Source organism: Aptenodytes forsteri, unplaced genomic scaffold (genome assembly GCF_000699145.1).
Source record: "Aptenodytes forsteri isolate BGI_AS27 unplaced genomic scaffold, ASM69914v1 Scaffold366, whole genome shotgun sequence".
Classification (NCBI taxonomy): domain Eukaryota; kingdom Metazoa; phylum Chordata; class Aves; order Sphenisciformes; family Spheniscidae; genus Aptenodytes; species Aptenodytes forsteri.
Genome location: NW_008794621.1, coordinates 2,040,871 through 2,060,395, shown reverse-complemented (window position 1 = coordinate 2,060,395; position 19,525 = coordinate 2,040,871). Strand labels below are relative to the sequence as shown.

At 41.6% G+C, this 19,525-nt stretch overlaps 1 protein-coding gene across 2 annotated transcripts in view; it reads right to left on the bottom strand.

Annotated features, from left to right (window-relative positions):
• BEST3 (bestrophin 3) overlaps positions 1–19,525 on the bottom strand; it is a 27,217-nt gene that overhangs the window by 7,189 nt on the left and 503 nt on the right. The window contains exons 2-9 of one of the 2 annotated variants that reach the window (XM_009273217.1): positions 15,914–16,083; positions 14,090–14,184; positions 13,296–13,529; positions 7,782–7,936; positions 7,100–7,177; positions 6,569–6,721; positions 3,047–3,127; positions 1,544–1,695 (exon numbers count right to left, since the gene is read on the bottom strand). In XM_009273217.1, coding sequence (XP_009271492.1) covers positions 1,544–1,695; positions 3,047–3,127; positions 6,569–6,721; positions 7,100–7,177; positions 7,782–7,936; positions 13,296–13,529; positions 14,090–14,184; positions 15,914–16,065 — 1,100 coding nt within the window. In that variant the 5' untranslated portion in view covers positions 16,066–16,083. The remainder of the gene's footprint in view (positions 1–1,543; positions 1,696–3,046; positions 3,128–6,568; positions 6,722–7,099; positions 7,178–7,781; positions 7,937–13,295; positions 13,530–14,089; positions 14,185–15,913; positions 16,084–19,525) is intronic. The other variant, XM_009273218.1, reaches the window with a different exon arrangement.

Below are 19,525 nucleotides of genomic sequence, written 5' to 3'. Positions count from 1 at the left end.
AGAGAGGTGGTGGATGCCCCATGCCTGGAAACATTCAAGGTCAGGTTGGACGGGGCTCTGAGCAACCTGATCGAGTTGAAGATGTCCCTGCCCACGGCAGGGGGGTTGGACTAGATGAACTTTAGAGGTCCCTTCCAACCCAAACTATTCTATGATTCTATTCTACGATTTAGACCTTGTTTTTGAAGTCTGCATAAGAACTACCCAGTTTTTTTAGAGAGATGAACAGAGAAACTGTTCAGAGGAGAAAATAATTAATAAAAAAGTCAATGCATCAGAGCTTTTTGCATTTCACAGGGGCTAACATGGAACTTTTTTCATGCAATCCCCCTTCATTTTTTATGTGAAGTGCTTCTTACTAAAATATTGTTTGCAGACTTAATAATGTTTCTTCTTTTCTTTGCCACTTTTTCCCCCCTAGCAACTGCAGTAAAATAAATTATATTTTATGGGTTTTTCTTCTTTACTGTTTTAATTTCTTCTTTACTTTTCTTTTGGCCATTTTATAGTTTTTTTCAGAAGGAAATAAAGTCTGAAAAGACTGTGTGTGATAAAAGCGATTCATACAAACCATTGGTCTTTATACTAGAATGCATGCAAAAATGGAAAAATAAGAGGAATAAAAGTGAGAAAACACCAATTTCCAGGCCAAATGAAGCAAAAAATTAAGCACATTTTATTTTGATAAAGGCTGGAAAATTTTGGAAAAATTGAAAACTTCTTGAGATAAGTTTTAAAGTAAAAAAAAAGAGGCTACTATAAAGTTTTAAAAAAGATTTTCAGATAAAAGTGTCTACTTGCCCTGGTATTTGTTCAGGCATGGTGGTATTTACACTTACTGACCTGTTCTATAGTACAGCACGTCACGAGTGTTTAAACTCAACAGCTTCTAAACTGACTGGCCTATCACTGATTTCTCATACAGGTCCTGACAACACGGGGCAATCCTATATACTCTATATGTTTCTTTATAAGGACGGTTCTTCTGTTGATCTCTGCAAATAACTCCTCTTCTTTATCTCTTCACAAAATCTCAGCGCTCCAACTTCCATGCCTAGATTATTAGCCAATGAAAAGTCATATGACGTTTAAGATAATTTCTTGTTTATCTTCACAAAAATCTGGACTGATTTTACCTATCATCTGCTAACAAAACAAGCAAAGGAATAGATATTTTGCTAACTGGGGGGTGTATGAAGAAGCTGTAGTAAATAAAAAAATACTAAGAGAAGTCAGTCGTTATCTTCAGGTGCCATCCTGTGCTCAGAAACTATCAACAAACCCTCCCTGCAAACATACTCTATTTATTAATTACACAGTTTAAGCTATGGGTGCACAGTTCATATGAGCACATGGACCACTGGAGTCATCATCCTACCAACACCAGCCTGTCCACTCCCTCCTAACATAATTTCCCATCTCCATCTTCCCTGTTCACAGTATCGTCACAGCCCACAGCCCTGTGCTGACTGTCCATCAGTCAACGTGGGCTGTAGTGGTGGTGATCTTTCTGATGGCATTAAGGACCTTTAGTGCCACTCACCCCATTTCAATAGTCGATCCAAGAAATGAAGGAATACAGTAATCAGCAGCTGCTTTTGTGTAGGGTGGCCGGGCAGAGGAATCGTTCCAGTAAATATCTTTCTCCATCCTTGGTAAGTTCATGTGCATCTCATCCACCGCCAGAAGTGAGACCTTAGATTTTTTTGGTATAAATCATGTCACTTTCAACATAGTACAGTATACAAGATAATCTGCTTTGTACTCCCTGGGTCAACATTTCTTTCACAAACCCTTTAAAGTAAGCTGTGTATGCTGGCCTGGGCATTGGGAAGAGACTCAGTATTATAAAATATACCCCCTATACCCTCCTATACTCATGAAAGTATAAATTTTATTGTAACTTGAGTCTTCTATGCTGCAAAGATATTTGCATCAGATTGAAGTCCTTTCCTCATGCATGATGTAGTTAAATGGACATGCGATCCTCCACCTGCTACGGGACATCTGTGTAGAGTATAAGTTGTGCTCCTTAAAATGTCCAGAGGTCAAGAAGCTTTCTGATATGCTTCATCCACGTTTTAAGACATTCAGAACCAAGTATGTGACCATCCTGTTTTAGGCCCTTCCCATATATTTTATACAAAGGGCTCTAAGGCACCGTAGCACGAGTAGCCTGAAGTGGTGTTAAGCCAGAGAGCGTCTTTGGCAGCGTGAAGGCCTTTCCCACTCCTGCGTGTACCTGCATTGCTTGCTTTGCTTTGCTTAATATGCTCGTTTGCTTGCCCTGCCCTTGCTCCCTCTAACACCTGGGCTCTGCTTTGCAGTCTCAGTGGTCCCCAGCAGATGTGGGGTCTGACAGCAGCTCAACCCCATGTTTGGTTCTACCTGCAAGGGGAGCAGCAGGTGCCGTGGGACCTCTTCATGTCTTTGGGCTCCTTCATGGCATGACGGACAGGAGCTGTTTGGGAATCAGGGGCACTGCAATAAATCTGTACCCTGGCCATCTCACAGCTCCTGTCACTGAGGACACTGGCTCCTGTGCCGACCACAGATGCTGCCGTGGGCGGCAGCATCACAACATGAATCATGGTACGGGCCCTGCTTATTAGTTCAGGGCCCTGCTTGGTATTTTTTGTATCTTCACTGCCTTTTTTTTTTAAAGGAAGGTTCATATACAATATTGTAATCTCTAGATTTTCAGCTTAGCAAAACGTGTTCTTATCTATGTGGTAATAGATGGCTTTTGGATTTTGCAGGATTGACCTACATTACGTGTTTTTCCAGGCATAAAGTGAGCTTATAGTTTGAGGTCAGCTGTTTGCATGTTTAGTCAGGCATCATAAATGCCAAATACCGAAATCAAGATGCATTTAGCTTATAAAAACAAAATCTGGGGATCACAGCGATCGGTACTCCTTCAGGGAAAGAATTTGTTTTGCTGCCACTTGTTGCCCTTAATTTGTACCTCAATATAAGAAATAGGATTAAATGTAATGATAACCTATGGTACAGTAAAGCTGGAAGTAGAAATAACAACAGCAACCTGTAAATTTCTATCGATGCACCAGTTAGTTTCAAAATCATCATCATCTTCTCCAAATGGATTAATAAGTTGTTCAGCGACCTGAAAGGAAAATGAGACAGTGAATAGCGGCTGGCATGCTATGTCAGGACTGATGCCGCAGAGAAAATAGGATCAGATTTTTCTCTCTCTCCCTGCCTGTCACTTGCAATCATAGCTTGAGCTCCCGTATGATGGTTTTGCCAGCCTTGCGAAGGAACATCTTGCTTTCCCTATGGATTCATACCTCCATGCCTCACTGGGGCTGTCAATCATGATTGTTGGCCCTGGCCTACTGGGAATTGGGACATGTCTGGGTCACAGTAATTGTCACATAAGATAGTCGTTACCTTTCCTTACTGCTGTCTTTGGCTGATTTAAATGAATGGTTTAGCAGCTAGAGGCTCTGTTATTGCATTATGGTCTACAATTCTCCACCAGCCCATTGGGTCAGTATTCCCGAGCCCTGCAGCTGCAGTCTGCCGGAGGGAGTACAGCTCGTCCCTCCAGCTCAGCCCTTAGCCCCTGCTTCTTTATCGGGGGTGGTGCTGATGGCATCCCTCTGAAGACTTTCAGGAAAAGCAGCCCACCAAAAGACTTGACTGAAGTGGACACCGTGCATCATGCTAGCCAAAGCCAAGAGACAGGATCTGAGTTTGTTCTTTCATTTAGCCTGTTGTTTTGGGTGTCTGTACATGCAGTGATTAAAACTGCAGGGGAGAAGCCCATCCTGGGGAGGAGACAACCAAACAGTGAGCTCAGGCACCTTTGTGGTGAGGCGCCTTAGTCTAGGAGCTAGGCTGGGAAAGGAAACCTCTCTGGCTGCCCATAGCCTTATTCAGTCCTGCCTCCCCCTAAAGGAATAAATAAATGGAAAAACAACCAGAAACTGCCCCCCCCCATCCCCATGATCACCAAAGTACATTGTGGGGAGAAAACTCATAGCTGCTGGGAGAGAAAAAAAAGATTAAATAGGAAAATTAAAAAAAAGAAAAAGTTTTAGGAAATTCAGACTGTTGCTCTATTTCTCAGTTCCTTGGTACACTGAGGTCAAATATCCTCTCCCCTTCATGCTTTTCTCCTTCTGTTTGTCTTTTTAAGCCCCGGTTTTGAAGCCGATCACATTCTTGCTGACCTCCCAAGCCTTCCTGGTGGTCCGCAGGGCCATGTGCAGAAGCAGTGGCCAGGTCCTCGGTTTAACGTGGGTATGGGTGAAGCGACTGTATGATTAAACAGCCCTGCTCATGAACCTCGCTATGGACAGCTATGATCTAAACAACTTATAATAGTAAGGGAATCACTCCCTGGCTATTTATTCTTATGTGCCTCTAGGTAGTACCAGCGGGTAAGCACTTGCTGACTCTCCTAGGCCACCACTTCCCAGGCCAGCAGTGGAAGACAACAAATGAACTGCTGAGCAGACTAACATGACAAAAACACCCGTAAGGCAGGAGGAACAAAAAGAAGACAGGGGACACCTCTGCTCACACTTGTTGGCCTGGCTCGTGGCATTAAATTTTGGGAATAGCTATGGAAGTGCTGTAATAGGAATGAGCCAGAACGCAGACTGCGTTGCGGCTCTCCAGGGAAGACACTGGTTCAACTCGGTGTAAACCGGGGGATCACTGCCCAAAAATCCACTGCAAAACCTATCACATGAGCTAAAAAAAGTGAGCAGGGCTGGGACAGAGGGAACAGCAGCGGTGGCCTTTTGCTTAGCTGACCTCGTCCTAGCATGTGAGACACAACTTTATTCTCCAGAAAGGAATGCAGTGCTGGACAACGAAGCCCTGTATTTGGATGGTCCGTCTATCCCCATAATGAAAATGGGGATTTAGAAGTGTCCCACGTGATGGGAAACTTCGCCCCTGTATTGTAGGTATAACAAACCAGGCCCAAGGCCAAGGAATGAGCTCAGTTTAGCCATCATTTCTGAGGAATTGCCAAGTTACTGGAAGTCAATAGCTCGGGGCCCTTTCTGCAGCCTGGCAGCCAAAGCCCAACACACTCAGCAGGAAACCGGCTGTAATCTTCAAGACAGAAATATCCTGACTTGGGGGCACTGCAGGATTGGACAAACCTCCGGTCTGAGGGAGCACTGCCGATATTAAATTTGCTTTTTAAAACTGCTTCTCCTCCCTTTCATTTCTTTATGCAGAAGATTTTTCAGTTACAATGGCATCTCGTACCTGCCACAGCCAGGAGTTGGCTGGAAGCCCTGAGCCTAACTGGAAGAGATGCTACTAACAGCCTTGGGTGGCGATGAAGGGGAAACCTTTCCCCCCTCAGGAGCACCAGCAGAGCAGTCAAGAGGAACAGCTTACAGTTTTGTAACCTGCTAGTAAAACCCTGGAAGACATTGCCTAGCAATAAAGCCTCACATTTCTTGCAGGAGCAACGTGCTCCTCCCGCCGCACCAGCCTCCCTTCCTCTCTCTCCAGCTCTCCTCCAGGCTGGTCCCCATGCGGCAAACCCCTTCCCCCCAACCTCCCCCCATTTCCTAGGACACAGGACTAAAGGAGCTTGCCCTGCAGGCACTTTACTTTCCCCCCACACTCCCTGATCCATCAGCTCTGTGTGCTGCCTTCTCTGCTCTGCCCTTTGGAGTTGGCCATGGGAAGGGGGCTCTAAAACTGGCCAATTTTGTGCAATTTATATTCTAACAGAAAAGTTAGCTCTAAGTTTCCAGCCACAATTAATAATCCCAAAAGGAAATCTTAATGCACATAGACCCTAATGCACCAATTTGCTTTTTATTTGAAACTTTTTTCCAGTTAGTGTACCTTGATACTCACTGCAGAGGAGAGAACCGCCATGAGGTATGTGGCTTAATTACTCAACTATCAGATAGATCGCGATGTGTTAACTGAGCAGGCATCAATGGGCTGATGGGTAGCATCCAATTCCTTCTATAACTCTTCTTTCTAATGAACGTTTTTATGTGGTGGGGTTCTAGCCAATATTGGCTGTCACTGTTTGATAGCCCTCTGGAACTGGAGATCTTTAATTGCCTGCATCTGATTAAGCTAACAGCAGATATTAAAGGCTGGCTTTCATCATAAGAAGAAAGTATGATTCAGTCCCTTTTGGCCCATGCCAGGTCTGCAGCAGTATCTCCCCATTGCACAGCGGAGTGGGAGAAAGGTGGTTTTTTTTTTTTAATCTTTCATCTGTCATTTTATAGTCCAAGTCCTGGGACCCAATTTTGCTAGAGTAATACTCCCTTGGGGAGTTGTGGCTGCATTGGTCCTACTAAAACGAGCTCTTTCAGGTTCCCAACCATTTCTTACTGTAAGATCTGTCAGGTGGAATTAAAAATGTATTGCATGATGTTTCTTTAAGACCACAGGACACTTTGGGCTGAATTAGGCTTTGGTGTAACTTCATTAATCTTCAGTGATTTTACAGTGTGCCACAAATCTGACACCTTGACTTCAGCTCTGACACCTTCACCAGCTCCCCTAAGGAGGGTTCCCCCATGACCTTTCCAGAAAGCTAGTTTACCTTGAGCCATCCTGCGTAGAAGAAGAACTGTAACAGTGTGAAGATTGGAATGTAAAGATCTAAGTCATGTCCCTGATACCCTTGGTCAGTATCCAAAAATTGGCGCCCTATCAGGCAGGCAAAGAAAAAAGTATAGACTGCAAGAGTAACAACCTGCAAAGAACAAAACTTCATTGAAATCATGCAATAATACAATCTTATGCATAAGGCAACACATATCCAAAGGCCTCTGACTGCCTTTTGCCATATAATTTACAAATCTGTAGGGAGGTATTACATGAGAGGCCACAGGAATAATTATAGCCAGGAAGAAGACCCAAGAAACATAAAAACATTTCAGTGCTTCCATCCCCTCTCCCAAATTATGCAAGGCCTTCAAAACATCTCCGCATTAAATATGACTTAAATAGTTAGCCAGGCGTCCATGATCCCGTGGGAGTCAACGCATGCTCAACAGCTTGGAGACTCTGGTCGAGCTGCCCTTTTATGGAAATTGCGTTTCGAATTTTGTAAAGGGTAATAGCTCAGTACCTGCGTATAGACCAGTGGAATTCCAACCCAGTCATAACCGAACAAAAGGCTACACCAAGACCGGTACTTATTCATCTCCTAAAAGGAAAAAAAAAAAAAAAGAAAAAACAAACCCCAACAACCTAAAATTGCATGGGGTTCAATTCTAAATTATAAATATTTTGTTACAGTTCATTTTTGCACATCTAAAAGGACAGGGAGATATTAAAGTGTAGTATATATAAATTGATACCATAACTATATCCAGCACCCCATCGTCACATCTGAATATTCACTTAGTTTATGGAGTTGGAATGCTTAGAATATTACATATTTCTTCACAAATTATCTTTTGTTTCTATCTTATCCACAGTCTAGTGATACATGAAAGAGAATATATTATATCATAAAAAGGATGTTTGACCACTTAATGAAATATTCAGGAAGATTATCTTCCCTGAAACTGATATTAAAATCTTCAAAATGTCAAATTATTATCTTTTTTTTTCCCTCCAGCAATGGAACAAGTATGAATTTACAGTGATGTTACACTAATTTTTACTCATCAATTTGTTGCTTCAGTTAATACCTTCTTAATTATATAAATACAATACCAGCGAACTGCTGCTGTATGTGCTTAAGTGTACATCGGTACACAGAGAAAAGTCGTATAGTTTTCTGTAGATTTACTTTTTCTACTTACGTTCATCAGTGTCTGCAGATCTACACTGTCTCGAATTCTTCCCTCTTTTCGCGCCTTCGATGCCAAATTTCCAAACCAGACAAATGGAACCCAGTATTTCAGGTGGGGAGACTTAAGGTCATCAAAGATTTTTCTTTCATATCTTGTCATAAAACCTGTTTACCCCCCCAAAAAAAAGACTTCATTTATTCTGTGCTTTCAGTGCTACTGATATTATAAATTTTGAATATGTTTGAATCTGTTTATGTGAAATTTGCATAGAACTATGCAAAACACTATTTATAATTCTAGCTAGTAGCCTCCTCTTTCTTTTTTGAGTTTTTTTGCCAGGATAGATCTTGCTTGAAACAACTTCTTTTTGCAACAACTACCTACACAAAATGCCTCTTGATTAATATATGCAATAATTTGCTATTACTGTGTTCTCATATCTGACTGCTGACATATTGTAGATACATATAATACTAAAAAATGAAAAAAGATACATATAATACTGAGAAATACAGATTACTCTCTAGTTTCATATTCTACTTTCAGAAAAATAAGGAACTGGATATAACAGTCAAGAAGCTATCACTTTTCAGCAATGATGGCTTTTAGCGGCATCTCAACATATGTTGTAAGGGCAGTTACGTGACCTTCTGAATCTGATAGTTTTTTGGTAAATCTGCAAAGCAGTGAGCAAGCAACAGAGGATACAAGTGCATGCATGAAACAGAGCTCAACAGAGAGCGTGCCTTCTGCCAGCGAAATGCTTCCCTGCCAGATTGTTTCATGTTTTCTTTGGGGTTACGAAGGCGTGCAAAGAGATGGAAAAGGAATCATGCACAGAAATCCTGCTGCTAGCGGGACACCAAGCCAGATGACGTGCTGTGGGGTTGCAGGCTGAAGCTGCTCTCTGCCTGGCAATTTGCCTCGCCGGGGTGCTGGGAAGGTATTAGGTTTCCTGCAGAGTTCTCCTGGCCTTGCGAAGCCCTGCTTCCCCCTACTGCAAGCAAGTCCAAGGTCAAACAGCAGGGGAGCCAGGGCTGTGTGGGACAAAACCTGCACCAGAGCAGCTCGCTGCCTGGGACTGGCACGGGAGCGGCTGGTTTTTGGAGCAGCACCTCTACCCCCTTGGGCTTCGTGGGTAAGAAAGCTCTGCTCTGCTCTGCTGTCCTCCTTCCACCCAGCCTTTGAGAAAACCAACCTCAGAAAATTCATGAGGGGGAACTTCACATTTTCCGTAGTCCAAATCCTGGATTTTCTGGGACTGGAGCAATCTTCAGGTTTGGGGGATCTTAGTTTTTGCTCAGGTGTATGTGTCAGCTACCAGGGTGGGTATAAGGCTTCTTTTGTTGTGTTGACATTAGCTCCGAAACAGGACAAAGTTAATAAAATGGCAGCCCCAAAATAAGGGACTCAGCCAATTAATTACAAGTTTGAGTGCTGAAAATTCAATAAGGGAATTGAGAATAGACAGGAATCTTTTTTCTAGTCTCCAACTAGTAACTAAGAATTAGCCCGTTCTTACTAACATTGCTAATGATAGATAAAGCAGCAAAAAAAAAAAAAAACCATATACAAACTCAGTTGTGTTTGGTATAAAAATGTGAATAAGGTAAAAGGAGCTTTGTTAAACATGGCAACCTTAAATATTCTGTTGTTGAGGAAAATGCCACTGTTGTACAGTTGCAAGAAGTCAACACAGCAGTGCAACTACTGAGAAGGAACACAACGACAGGACAGAAAAATCTGTGGAAGAGGTAAAGTTCAGCAGCAAGACACAGTACTCTTGCAGTATCCTGGAATTTGAGAACAGAATAAGATATAGCTTTTAAAAGATCCCTGGGCAGTTTGCAGCCAGCTCTCCTAAGCAACTGCACAGAAATAATCAAGCAACCAGACAAATTGACCTGCTAGTTATGGCTCCTGACTCCTAAAAGTCAGTCTTTGATTTTTGGCTGGCCAACCTGTTTATTACAAGAAAAGATGTTTCTATCAGGCTGAAACAGGCAGACAGAATATCAGAAAATTGACAGTCTGGAGTAAACACTGGATGCAAGTGACCTGAAGTCTGGGAAGTCATTATCTGGAAGGACACAGCCTGAGGGGGTCACGAAGAACAGCAAAGCTCCAAGGATCAGTTCAGCTCTCTACTAAACTGGGTACCTTTTTGTTCAGAAAAGCTCAACAAAGCCTTGTTCTATTAACAATAACATTCAAATTGTAATTATTTTTAAAGTTAAGGTGTTTGTGTTTATATTAATTAAATATTCTCTTTGATGGATATTAATAATGCCTAGTATTCTTATCACAGAAAATATGAAACAATTCTGGATTGCTCTTACTGCTGGTGAAGGTTAGGGCAATACAAACAACATGCAGTTCAGAACTGCTTGCTGTTATTGCAGCGGTAAAGAAACACTTTATATTCCATTAAATACAGGGGAGTAAATCAAACCTCAGTTATTAAAATTAAATTGTTTCTAAATATGGTCATACTATTTTTATTCAAGAGTATTCAAAGAATTAACTGAGGAACTCTCTGAACAAGAACGCTGGTTTTGACAAGCACTGGAAGACTGGAGCAGTTCTGGAAATATTTGGCCAATACTGTGCCAAGATCTTGAAAAGGATGATCTAAGGAACGACAGGGCACTGAATCCTTGTGAAAGTATGAAAAGCTTGACAAGGGATGCAATCAATAAAGAATCAAAGGACACTAATGTGAATAGTGTCAGCCAAAGTGCTCTTATGGGAAAATTATTGATGAGAACACAAGCCTGTCTAGAAAAAGTCACTCGTGCTCTCCCTCAAGTGATTCAAGGAGTATTGAGTTCTCCTGTCGAAACTGAATGGTTTGAGACAAGGCTGGCTGAGGGCACCCATACCAAACACTCTGAAGGCTAGTGGTTAGAGAAGAAGGAACTGAAAAGATGTCATCTCCCACATCTCCAGAGTGCACTAACAATGGTCAAGTAGATAAAAGTTTTACTTTCTGCTTCTGTGTTACATGGGAGAGAATTAATTTAGGCACTTCACTCTAGTAGAGGGTTTGGGACTGCAAACTTCAGCCGTCCGTAGGTATTCATGTAGTTGGGCTCACAACTCATGTTTCTCTTCAGCATTTCCTCTCAACTGTTTTGGGCTGCCCTCTGCCCAGCTGCTGACTCATTACTCATGTTTTTTAAGACTCGTGTTCTTGAGCATCCAACTTCCCTCTTGCACCTTGCAGCCAACAGGATTGGTACGCTCAGGACTGATGCTAGGCATCTGACGCTTACGGCATACGTGCCGCAGTAGTCAGCATCATAATGTCATGAATCTACATGCATCTACTGCCTAAAGCTCCATAAAGAACGCTAAAAAATGAAAAAGAATTTCAGAAAAGAGATAGGAGGAAGATCCAGCACTGAAGACCGTACTTTGTAGGGAGAGACTACAGATGGTGAAGCTCCTAAGTTTATTCAAGCCTTTATGCACTCTGCTAACAGGGAACTATTGAGAGAAAAATGGTGTTTTCATCTAATTAGAAAAAGAACAACCCAAACCAATTACAAAATCCAGTGACTAGAAGATGACTCTGCGCAAGTTCAGACTGAGGACAAAATTTCACTTTTCAACAGTGAGTTCACCGTTGTGAATGTCAGTTCACCTAGGATGCAGTGTAGTCTCCAGTATACCCACCTGAATTTTAAATCAGGGCTGGTTATATTCCTAGAAGGTATTATAGCTCAGTCAGAAATTGCAACATGATAAAGGATGTTGTAAGTAAGCTTTTATGCCTTGTGTTATGGATGAGTCAGACTAGATTATCATGATATTGTTCTCAGATTTAAAGTCTATGAATTCAAGCAGTTCATTTGCTGAAAAGAGAAATGTGTAGCAATAGTTACGCTGTGGCAGTTCTCAGTTTGATAGCAAAATGCAAAATCGGCACAAGTTGTTTCAATAATGACTGTGCTGTAAGTATCAGATTCTGCCACTCACGTTCATATTAAATGCTGCACTCCCATGCAGTCTGATATGTAATGCCATAGGGAGCTAGGGAGGGGATAATTGCAGAGTACTGTCTTAATCACTGGATGTTAGTAGGAGCAAAATATACCCTCAAGTGCTCAGTACTGCATCAACAAAAATTCTGTGGCACAATATGCATTAAAACCTACAGAATAAGTACTGAAATCCACAGAGCTGACTACACTATCAATATTTAGTTATACCGTTTATAGTAGAATATTTTCCACTGTTAAAAAACCCCCAAACAACCAAAACTTGTTCTCCAGTCTACAATTTTTGTACAACGCTGTGACATTTTGTCTCTTTTGGAACAGATTGTCTTTAGCAATAGGGAGGCAGAGGAGGATTAGCCTGCTGGAAATGTTGTAATTTTCCAGTGTGTAGTAGAAGCAGATTGCTGGGGAGAGTGACAGAAGCTTCCTTGACCTCTCACAGGCTCAGGTAAACAGTTCTGTTGAACAGCACAAGGAAGAGAACTTCAAAATCCAATTGAATCCAACAGAAATTATTTTTTTCAGTAAGATCAGTGTATTCTGCCTGGATTTTTTTTTAATATCCAAAGCTTCTCATACTTATTTGAAATATGTATATGTATATACACACTGCATATTTTAACTTGCTACAACTTTGCTTACTAATCTCTGCCAAAGGAATAATTTTAAGAAATGCAAGACGTTCAGTAAAAAACGTATGACTTCTCCTATTTGGAACATATCCACACATCTCTGCAATGATGTTCTATCCCTGACGCTGACCACGCCAGTCAGAAGGCACGACATCACAGCTTGCCTTTAAATACTCAGCAGTCAGTCCTTCATAGACAAGCAAAATCTTACATGATTGAACTCTCTTCCCCATCATCACACTTGCTGTGTTATCAAAACAAACAGAAAATAAAGACACACTTAATACTTAGCATATTGATCTCTGAAAAACTAAGCTTAAGGTGAGGTTGTAAATTTAAAGAAAAAACCCTTGGACTTGGGTTTTTTTAAGTATATCACAACAATTAAAATGTGCAATCTACTTAAAATGCAATCTCCTTAAAATAAATTGAGATAAAGCTGTACTTGTGAAGTGCCTGCAGAGATCAGTCTCTGATACACGAGACACGAGGCAATGCCATATAACAAGTCACCATTCCTACTGCATCATACTATATTGCAATTACATTATTTTTCATGCTTTGGAGGATGTTGTACCTCCTCCATACGCCTATGAGTTTGGGGCAAGCCTATTGCCTCCATGATGTCTGAAAGCAGGTCCACATAAGAGTCTCAAACTCATTTGATTTCTATAGTGTTGCTAGATGAAGACTTAAAGAGCATTAAAGATGCACACTTAAGGGCATGTCATTTAAGCCACTGGCAAAAACGTGGTAGCTTTGACATGAGTTAGTATGAGGCACACACAGGGCCAAAGAGGAAAGAAAAATGAGTCTGGCTCCTTCCCTCCCTGTGCCTCCACCTCTGAGGGAAAGGAAAGAAATTTTGGAGAGGAGGACTCCAGTACCTGCTCCTACCACGTGGTCCATGGTGGGGAACCTTTTGTACACGGCTGTGCTCACGGAGCGAAAGATCAGCAGAGACGTTAAATTCACGTAGCGCATGAGAGTCCTCCTTAACAAGCGCCCATATTCATCTCTGCCCTGGACACAGCTAGAGATGAGGAACATCAGACGATCTGGCCACGGCAAGTTCACAAACTGGTTCCACCAGCGATTCACCACCAAAGTAACATAGAAGCCTGGGGGTTAGAAGGAAAAAAAAAGTCCAGTGCCTATCAGGATTTCTGTTCAGGTTACTTTGATTTAGTTTGCAGAGTGTTATTCATATCACTAAGTTGCTACATTTGCCAGAATAAATGCAGTAAGTCACTTCACAGCCCAGGATGCAATCAGTGCTAATTATTTAATAGACACTGCAACTTAATGGCCCGTTCCAGCTGAGTATCTCATACTCATGAACTTCCAAATTTTCTCTTCTGTAGTAAACCTTGAGTGGATTTAGCGGTTTGAAAGATCAGGCACAATGTATCAGTGTTAGTGGGCACTATATATATATATAAATATATATATATATGGAAACTTTACTCTTTTGTTGGTATGTTAAGAACATGAGCATAGATGTTGATGTGACAAATGCGCCTTGAATTTAAGGATACCTTTTGGAAGCTGATGATTTTATTGTGAGCCTCTAACCTCCCATATGCCCCTCAGCTCTGAAATGCTTCCATGCACGGACATTCACAAAATGCCTGAACAGAGACAGCACTGGAGAATAATTTCACATGTAACTGGTACTTACCAAGCACAAAAGTTACTGGGATTTGTTCAGCATATTTGTCACAGTAAATTGATAATTTTTCAAAGAACCGTTTTTGGCTACCTGTAAGAAAAAATCTGCAGCAAAAATAAAATGTATCTGTCCTTTCATAATATTCTGGCACTAGCTACAAAGTGCAAATATGTATAAATAATCAGGTATGTGCAATCCGGAGCAACCTTGGCTAATGTCTTCAAGCGAATTCTTAAAGGTAAAGTGCTGAACATTTTTGGCATGTAATAAAGAAGCTGGAGGAGAAGACAATATTATTCCCTGGTCTTTGCAGTTTTCTCATGACTAATTTGACTGGCACTACTAATTAGGATCAATACACCTGGAGAATTAGCTTGCTATCTCATACAGACCAATGATGATAAGTAAGCCATAAGTCTGCAAGTAGAGCTTGCTCTCCTTTTTCAGCAGGCTCCTTAATAAAAATGCTCAGGTCTGCTTGAATTGCAAAAGGTTACAAATCTCTAACTGCTCTTATTCGAAAATGCTACATTGTTGCAGCAGTTTTTTTACTCTTACTGCTATGAAATTTTGCTTTTCCGCAAGATTAAAAACACAACTGTATTTATTTTGCAGTGAGGAAAATATTCACCAGATGATAGAAAATGAGTGGAGCATGGCAGCTTCTGCCCATGGAAAAAGATATCTAATGAAATACAACAACCTTAAATATGAACAATTTTTTTATTTGTATAGATGAGTATTACAGTTTTTCTTTGATTTCATATAAAAGGAACACATGACAAATATTCAGTGGGTTCTGCTTACAATTGTGCAATAAAACCTGGAGCACATATAGAAAGCTTTCCATGGTGTATTTACCATGGTCTTTAATTACCTAACATTTCAGTAGAACTAGATTAATTTAAATAAATGTGAGACTCTGGTGTTTCTTTACATATTAATGCTGTAATTTTCTTCCTGAGTTTACAGGTATAGATTACTGAACATTTTGGAAAATTAGTGATTAATCACAGACAAACTGAAGCTCATTTTCTCCTTGTTTCACATAAAAAGCAAACACTGAGGTCTAATTACAGGTCAAGGTAAGAGCTGAATCATGATTTTGATACTTATGTGTAGTGTACTTCATCAATTAAAAGTTTCACTGTACTAATTGATGCATTGCATCTGTCACACTGGTGATTAATTCACACCTTGGTGGAAGAAGCAGCCCTCCTAATGTGACCCCCCCAGGTGCTGGGTGACACACAGGTAATAACCCGTCTGTTTGCTTGGCCCTCTGCAAGCTTAAAAATAGAGTTTGCCATGCCATCCTAGCTTTAAGCAAAACTTTGCTTTTCCTGACTATATAACCCGGCTAACAAATTGTTACCTTTCACGGTTGTTAAAGAAATTACCACTGAGCAACTGAAGACACAGTTCTGCAAGTAGAATGAAAGGTCTATACTTATCATTTAAAGCAGAGAGGCACGCTCGCTGCCCCCAACTCGATGTCAGAACAATAAAAGCTATATAACATAGGCTAGCTATGGGTGTTTATTTAGCCTAACTTCAGTAGGATGGTTGCTCAACGCTGGGCAACTTTCAAGTTTTCATTCTACTTTCAAGTAGAATCAGCTGAATACGATAGACAGTGTTTTATTTATATCCTACATGCTTTCTCTGGAACATTAAAGTAAACGTGGAAAGGAAAGGACATTAGAAAAGGTTCAAGGAAAAGACAATAACTATGTAGTAACCTCCCCCTCAACCATCATACATCAGCCTAACACTATGAAGTGTGAAACTTCAGTATAACATTTAATGAGATGTGAATTGGAAAGAGTGTACCTGTATAATACACTTATCGCTGTGTAAAGAGTAGCAAAAACAATAAATTCTCTGTACAGCAATTTGTAGATGCTGCCTTTCCACTTTAGGAGTAATCTGTGAAATCCAAAGAAAGTGGCATTTGCTACTTTGCTGGAATAAGTGACTGTCATCGTCTTGGCAGGCTGTGCCTAGAAACAGAAGAGAAGCAGGAAACCAACAACATTTTAGACAGCGTACCCTAACCTGAATGCACCCTTGTATAGATAGATACATAGATATACACGCACATACATGCATATAGTAGTATATATATACATAAATACATGCTGTGTGTAATTTTATATATAGAAAGAGAGAGAGAAATAAAAATCTTGCAGTTACAAGCCCTGCTGAGACCTGCAGATTGACTGATGCAAGGCTGTATTTGGGCTTTACCTCAAAGACCACCCCAAAGCAGCAGCTAGCACCAAATGTGGCCACCTGCCTAGGTGGCAGCGGCAGGGACACGCTACACCTCTGAAGCCTCTGCTTACTCTCAGTTTGCTCCAGTCTGGTGTGAGCAAAGAAAAGGAAGTAAAATTTGCTTGAAATTTTTTTCAAAACTTTGCCAGCACTCCAGCAAGAGAAGTAAAGCTAAATTCCACAAATGCACCCTCCTCCCCAGCCAGTATTTTTAGCTGGCTTTCGTAATTATACTCATCTAAAACCAAATGAGATTTGGAGACTGCCTCTTTCATTAACAGTTATGACAGCAGCTGAGATCAGCTGGGGAACCCTGTTATTTCTCAGCTTGGCAGCTAGACATACTCATCAATACTTCAGCATTGCATGGCCATGCAAAAAAAGCCATAGGGTTGCCCAGGTAGGCAGTGTGCGACACAGTGTAATTAAAGCAGTACTAAAAGTATACAGGTAAATATTTCATGCTGGGTTTGTTACTTGCTTACCCAGTGTAGGGAGATGCTACAGGAACTTTTATGAGCTTACAAAAACCCCCCTAACTCCAAATGTGGATGAAAGCAGTTTTGTACAGCATGCAAGAAAGGGAGTAACTAAGACAAGCACAAAGCCTCAAGGTAGTTATTGGGTATCATAAACATGATTCTTGTCTATATTTCCTTGATGTCACTGCAGGTCATTTACTCAGAAAGAAAATCCAAACCCCTAGTTAATAGATGGCTTGATAGTATTTTATGCACCTTGGCTGTGCCTCTGATGCAGAGCATAAAGTAAGCCATTAAAATTCAGCTGCAAAAGTGCCACTTTTTCTTTTAGTCACCAAGGGAATCAGCAGGGAAAAGACACCATAAGTCTTCTATTGCTGACAGACTGTCTCTTCTCATCTGCAGAACGGCTGCTCGAGGTTTGCCAGTGTGGGCTCAGAGATTTTTTTTTGTGTGTTATTGTTTTTTTTAAGATGCATAGGTTTTATTCTTTAGCATCCAAATTATAGTTTTCCTGTTTCTGAGACTTGGCACAGGCCTTTAAATTTTTTGTTGTCGTTGTTGAACTCCAAAAAGTTCAATTCAGGAGCCAAACTGGCTGACTGGCATGCAGAAACGCAGTCCTGTCTGCTAAAAAGCCTGTGGTCAGGATGCAACGCTTAAGAAAATGGAAGCAGAGATTTCCGTGCTCCAGCAGAAATGGGGCTTTATAAACAATGGGAGAAGTCTGTGGCTGGGCTGTAGGGGAGGAATGGGGTAAAAAAAATACTTTTAACGATACACTGAGTTTGCTGGGATCACTGAAGGAGGATTTAGTCCTTGCCCATTGATGCTGGGGAGTATGTGTGTTCAAGCCGTATCGTCAAGAAGTGTGTCTCTATCTCCCCACTAATATCCAATTTGTAATGGAAACCTCCAGTGGGACTGCCTGCGTGTAGGGACTTAGATCTAGAAAAGATGTCTGATAATGTGGGGGCTTATAGCCTGGTGAGAACCCAGACCCCCAGCGTAACACAGTGCAACAATTAGAAGTAAAACATAAATTGCTAACTGTGGGGACAACCAAATATTGGAACAGGGGACTGGATAGACACCCTGTGGTTTAGGATCTTTAAGATGAGAGCAGACAGTCAGACAAAAGATGACCTTCACGAAGAATTCGCATAGCTGGGACATACAGGGTTGGGGCTGAGCGGCTCTGCGGTCTCCCTTCATATCAGGGCATCTGTGAAACTTTCTGTCCAGTCCCTTCTGTCGTGGGCCATGGAGGGAACAAGATTGCTTGCAGCACCCTCACAGCATCTGCAGCTCTGCAGGAAGGCAGTGATTAGTGTCAAATCCATGGCGCTCAGTTTCTGCATATGGGGTTCAGGAAGGAGTCGTCCTCCCAGGCATCAGTGACTGGATGCTGTCAGAAACTGGACAAAATGGGTCTACCTCCTCTACAGAGCTGCAGCGAATCCTGTCTTGCAAGGCGCAATGGATGGGTTTTGGCCACAATTGCAGAGCTGCTATGGTAATAGGATTCAGGATTAAGAATATTCCTCCCCCCCATTAGACTGGGAGAGGAGAGTTTTCTCCACGAAGTGCTATTTGCCTGCTTGATTCAAGCAACTATATTTCACTTAATCAGATTCCAGCCAGCTTTCTTAGCACTTTACTCGATTCCCTTAGCTCTGAACAGAAACTCTTCACGTTAGCTTGGGAGACACTGGACGCCCGCAGCTTTTTCTCTCTGCCTCTGAATGGGGCAAAGAAAAGTGGGACTGTTACAGCAATTTCAGGCTTTGGTGCCTTGGTTTCCTTGCCCTGCCTTGCCTGCGATGCACTGTACTTCAGTTTCCTGCTAAGCAAATGCTTTATTGAACATTTATTGTTGGGTTCATATAGGGACTTCAGGCTAATATAATGTAATGTCCTAAAATACACATTAGGTCCGATTAGGTGATCTAAGACCCCTTTAGACTATATGTGGGTAAGAGAGCTATGTGGCTGCCTGGTTAGATTTCACAACGTAGCAAACACAGATTTAAATCTGCACTTGTGTTTTTTTCTCTGGGAACAACTACAACCACTTGGGTACAGCCCACCCACCAGTGGGAAGTTTTGGCATAAAGCCTTGTGCTGGGTCTGGTTCTTGTCTTGGTCCCAAGGGCTTGGTTCACGGGCAGCATGTTGACTGAGAGTCCTTCCAACATTACTCACGGTCACAGGAAATTAAAAAGCTAAAACTGAGATGGACAGGAAGAGCAAAGCATAACAATGCCCCCCAGCACATTCCTGCCTAAGCGCTCTTTTGGCTGGGACCACAGAAGGACAGAGTGCGTCATATTAGATACCACAGGCACTGGTGCCATGAAAGACTTTCCTATTAATCGTGTTGCCCTTACCTTCATTAGCGGATATAGGGCTAGGCTTTCTGCTGGTATGGATTTGCGAGTTTTGAGGACACAACACGAGTTATGCCCATTTTATGCCGGCAGAAACTCATATCTATGATGCCGCTTTTCCTTTTGGTCAGCGTTTGTTCCCTCTCTGAAACTTTCTCAAGCACAGGCTGAAATGTGAGTTATATATTACTCCACTTTTGCTAAGATCATCGGAAGCCTTTAGGCATACACACCTAAAAATAAAAGATTATTCCCCCCCCCCCCCCCCCCCCCACCCCCCTCACTCCTCACCACAT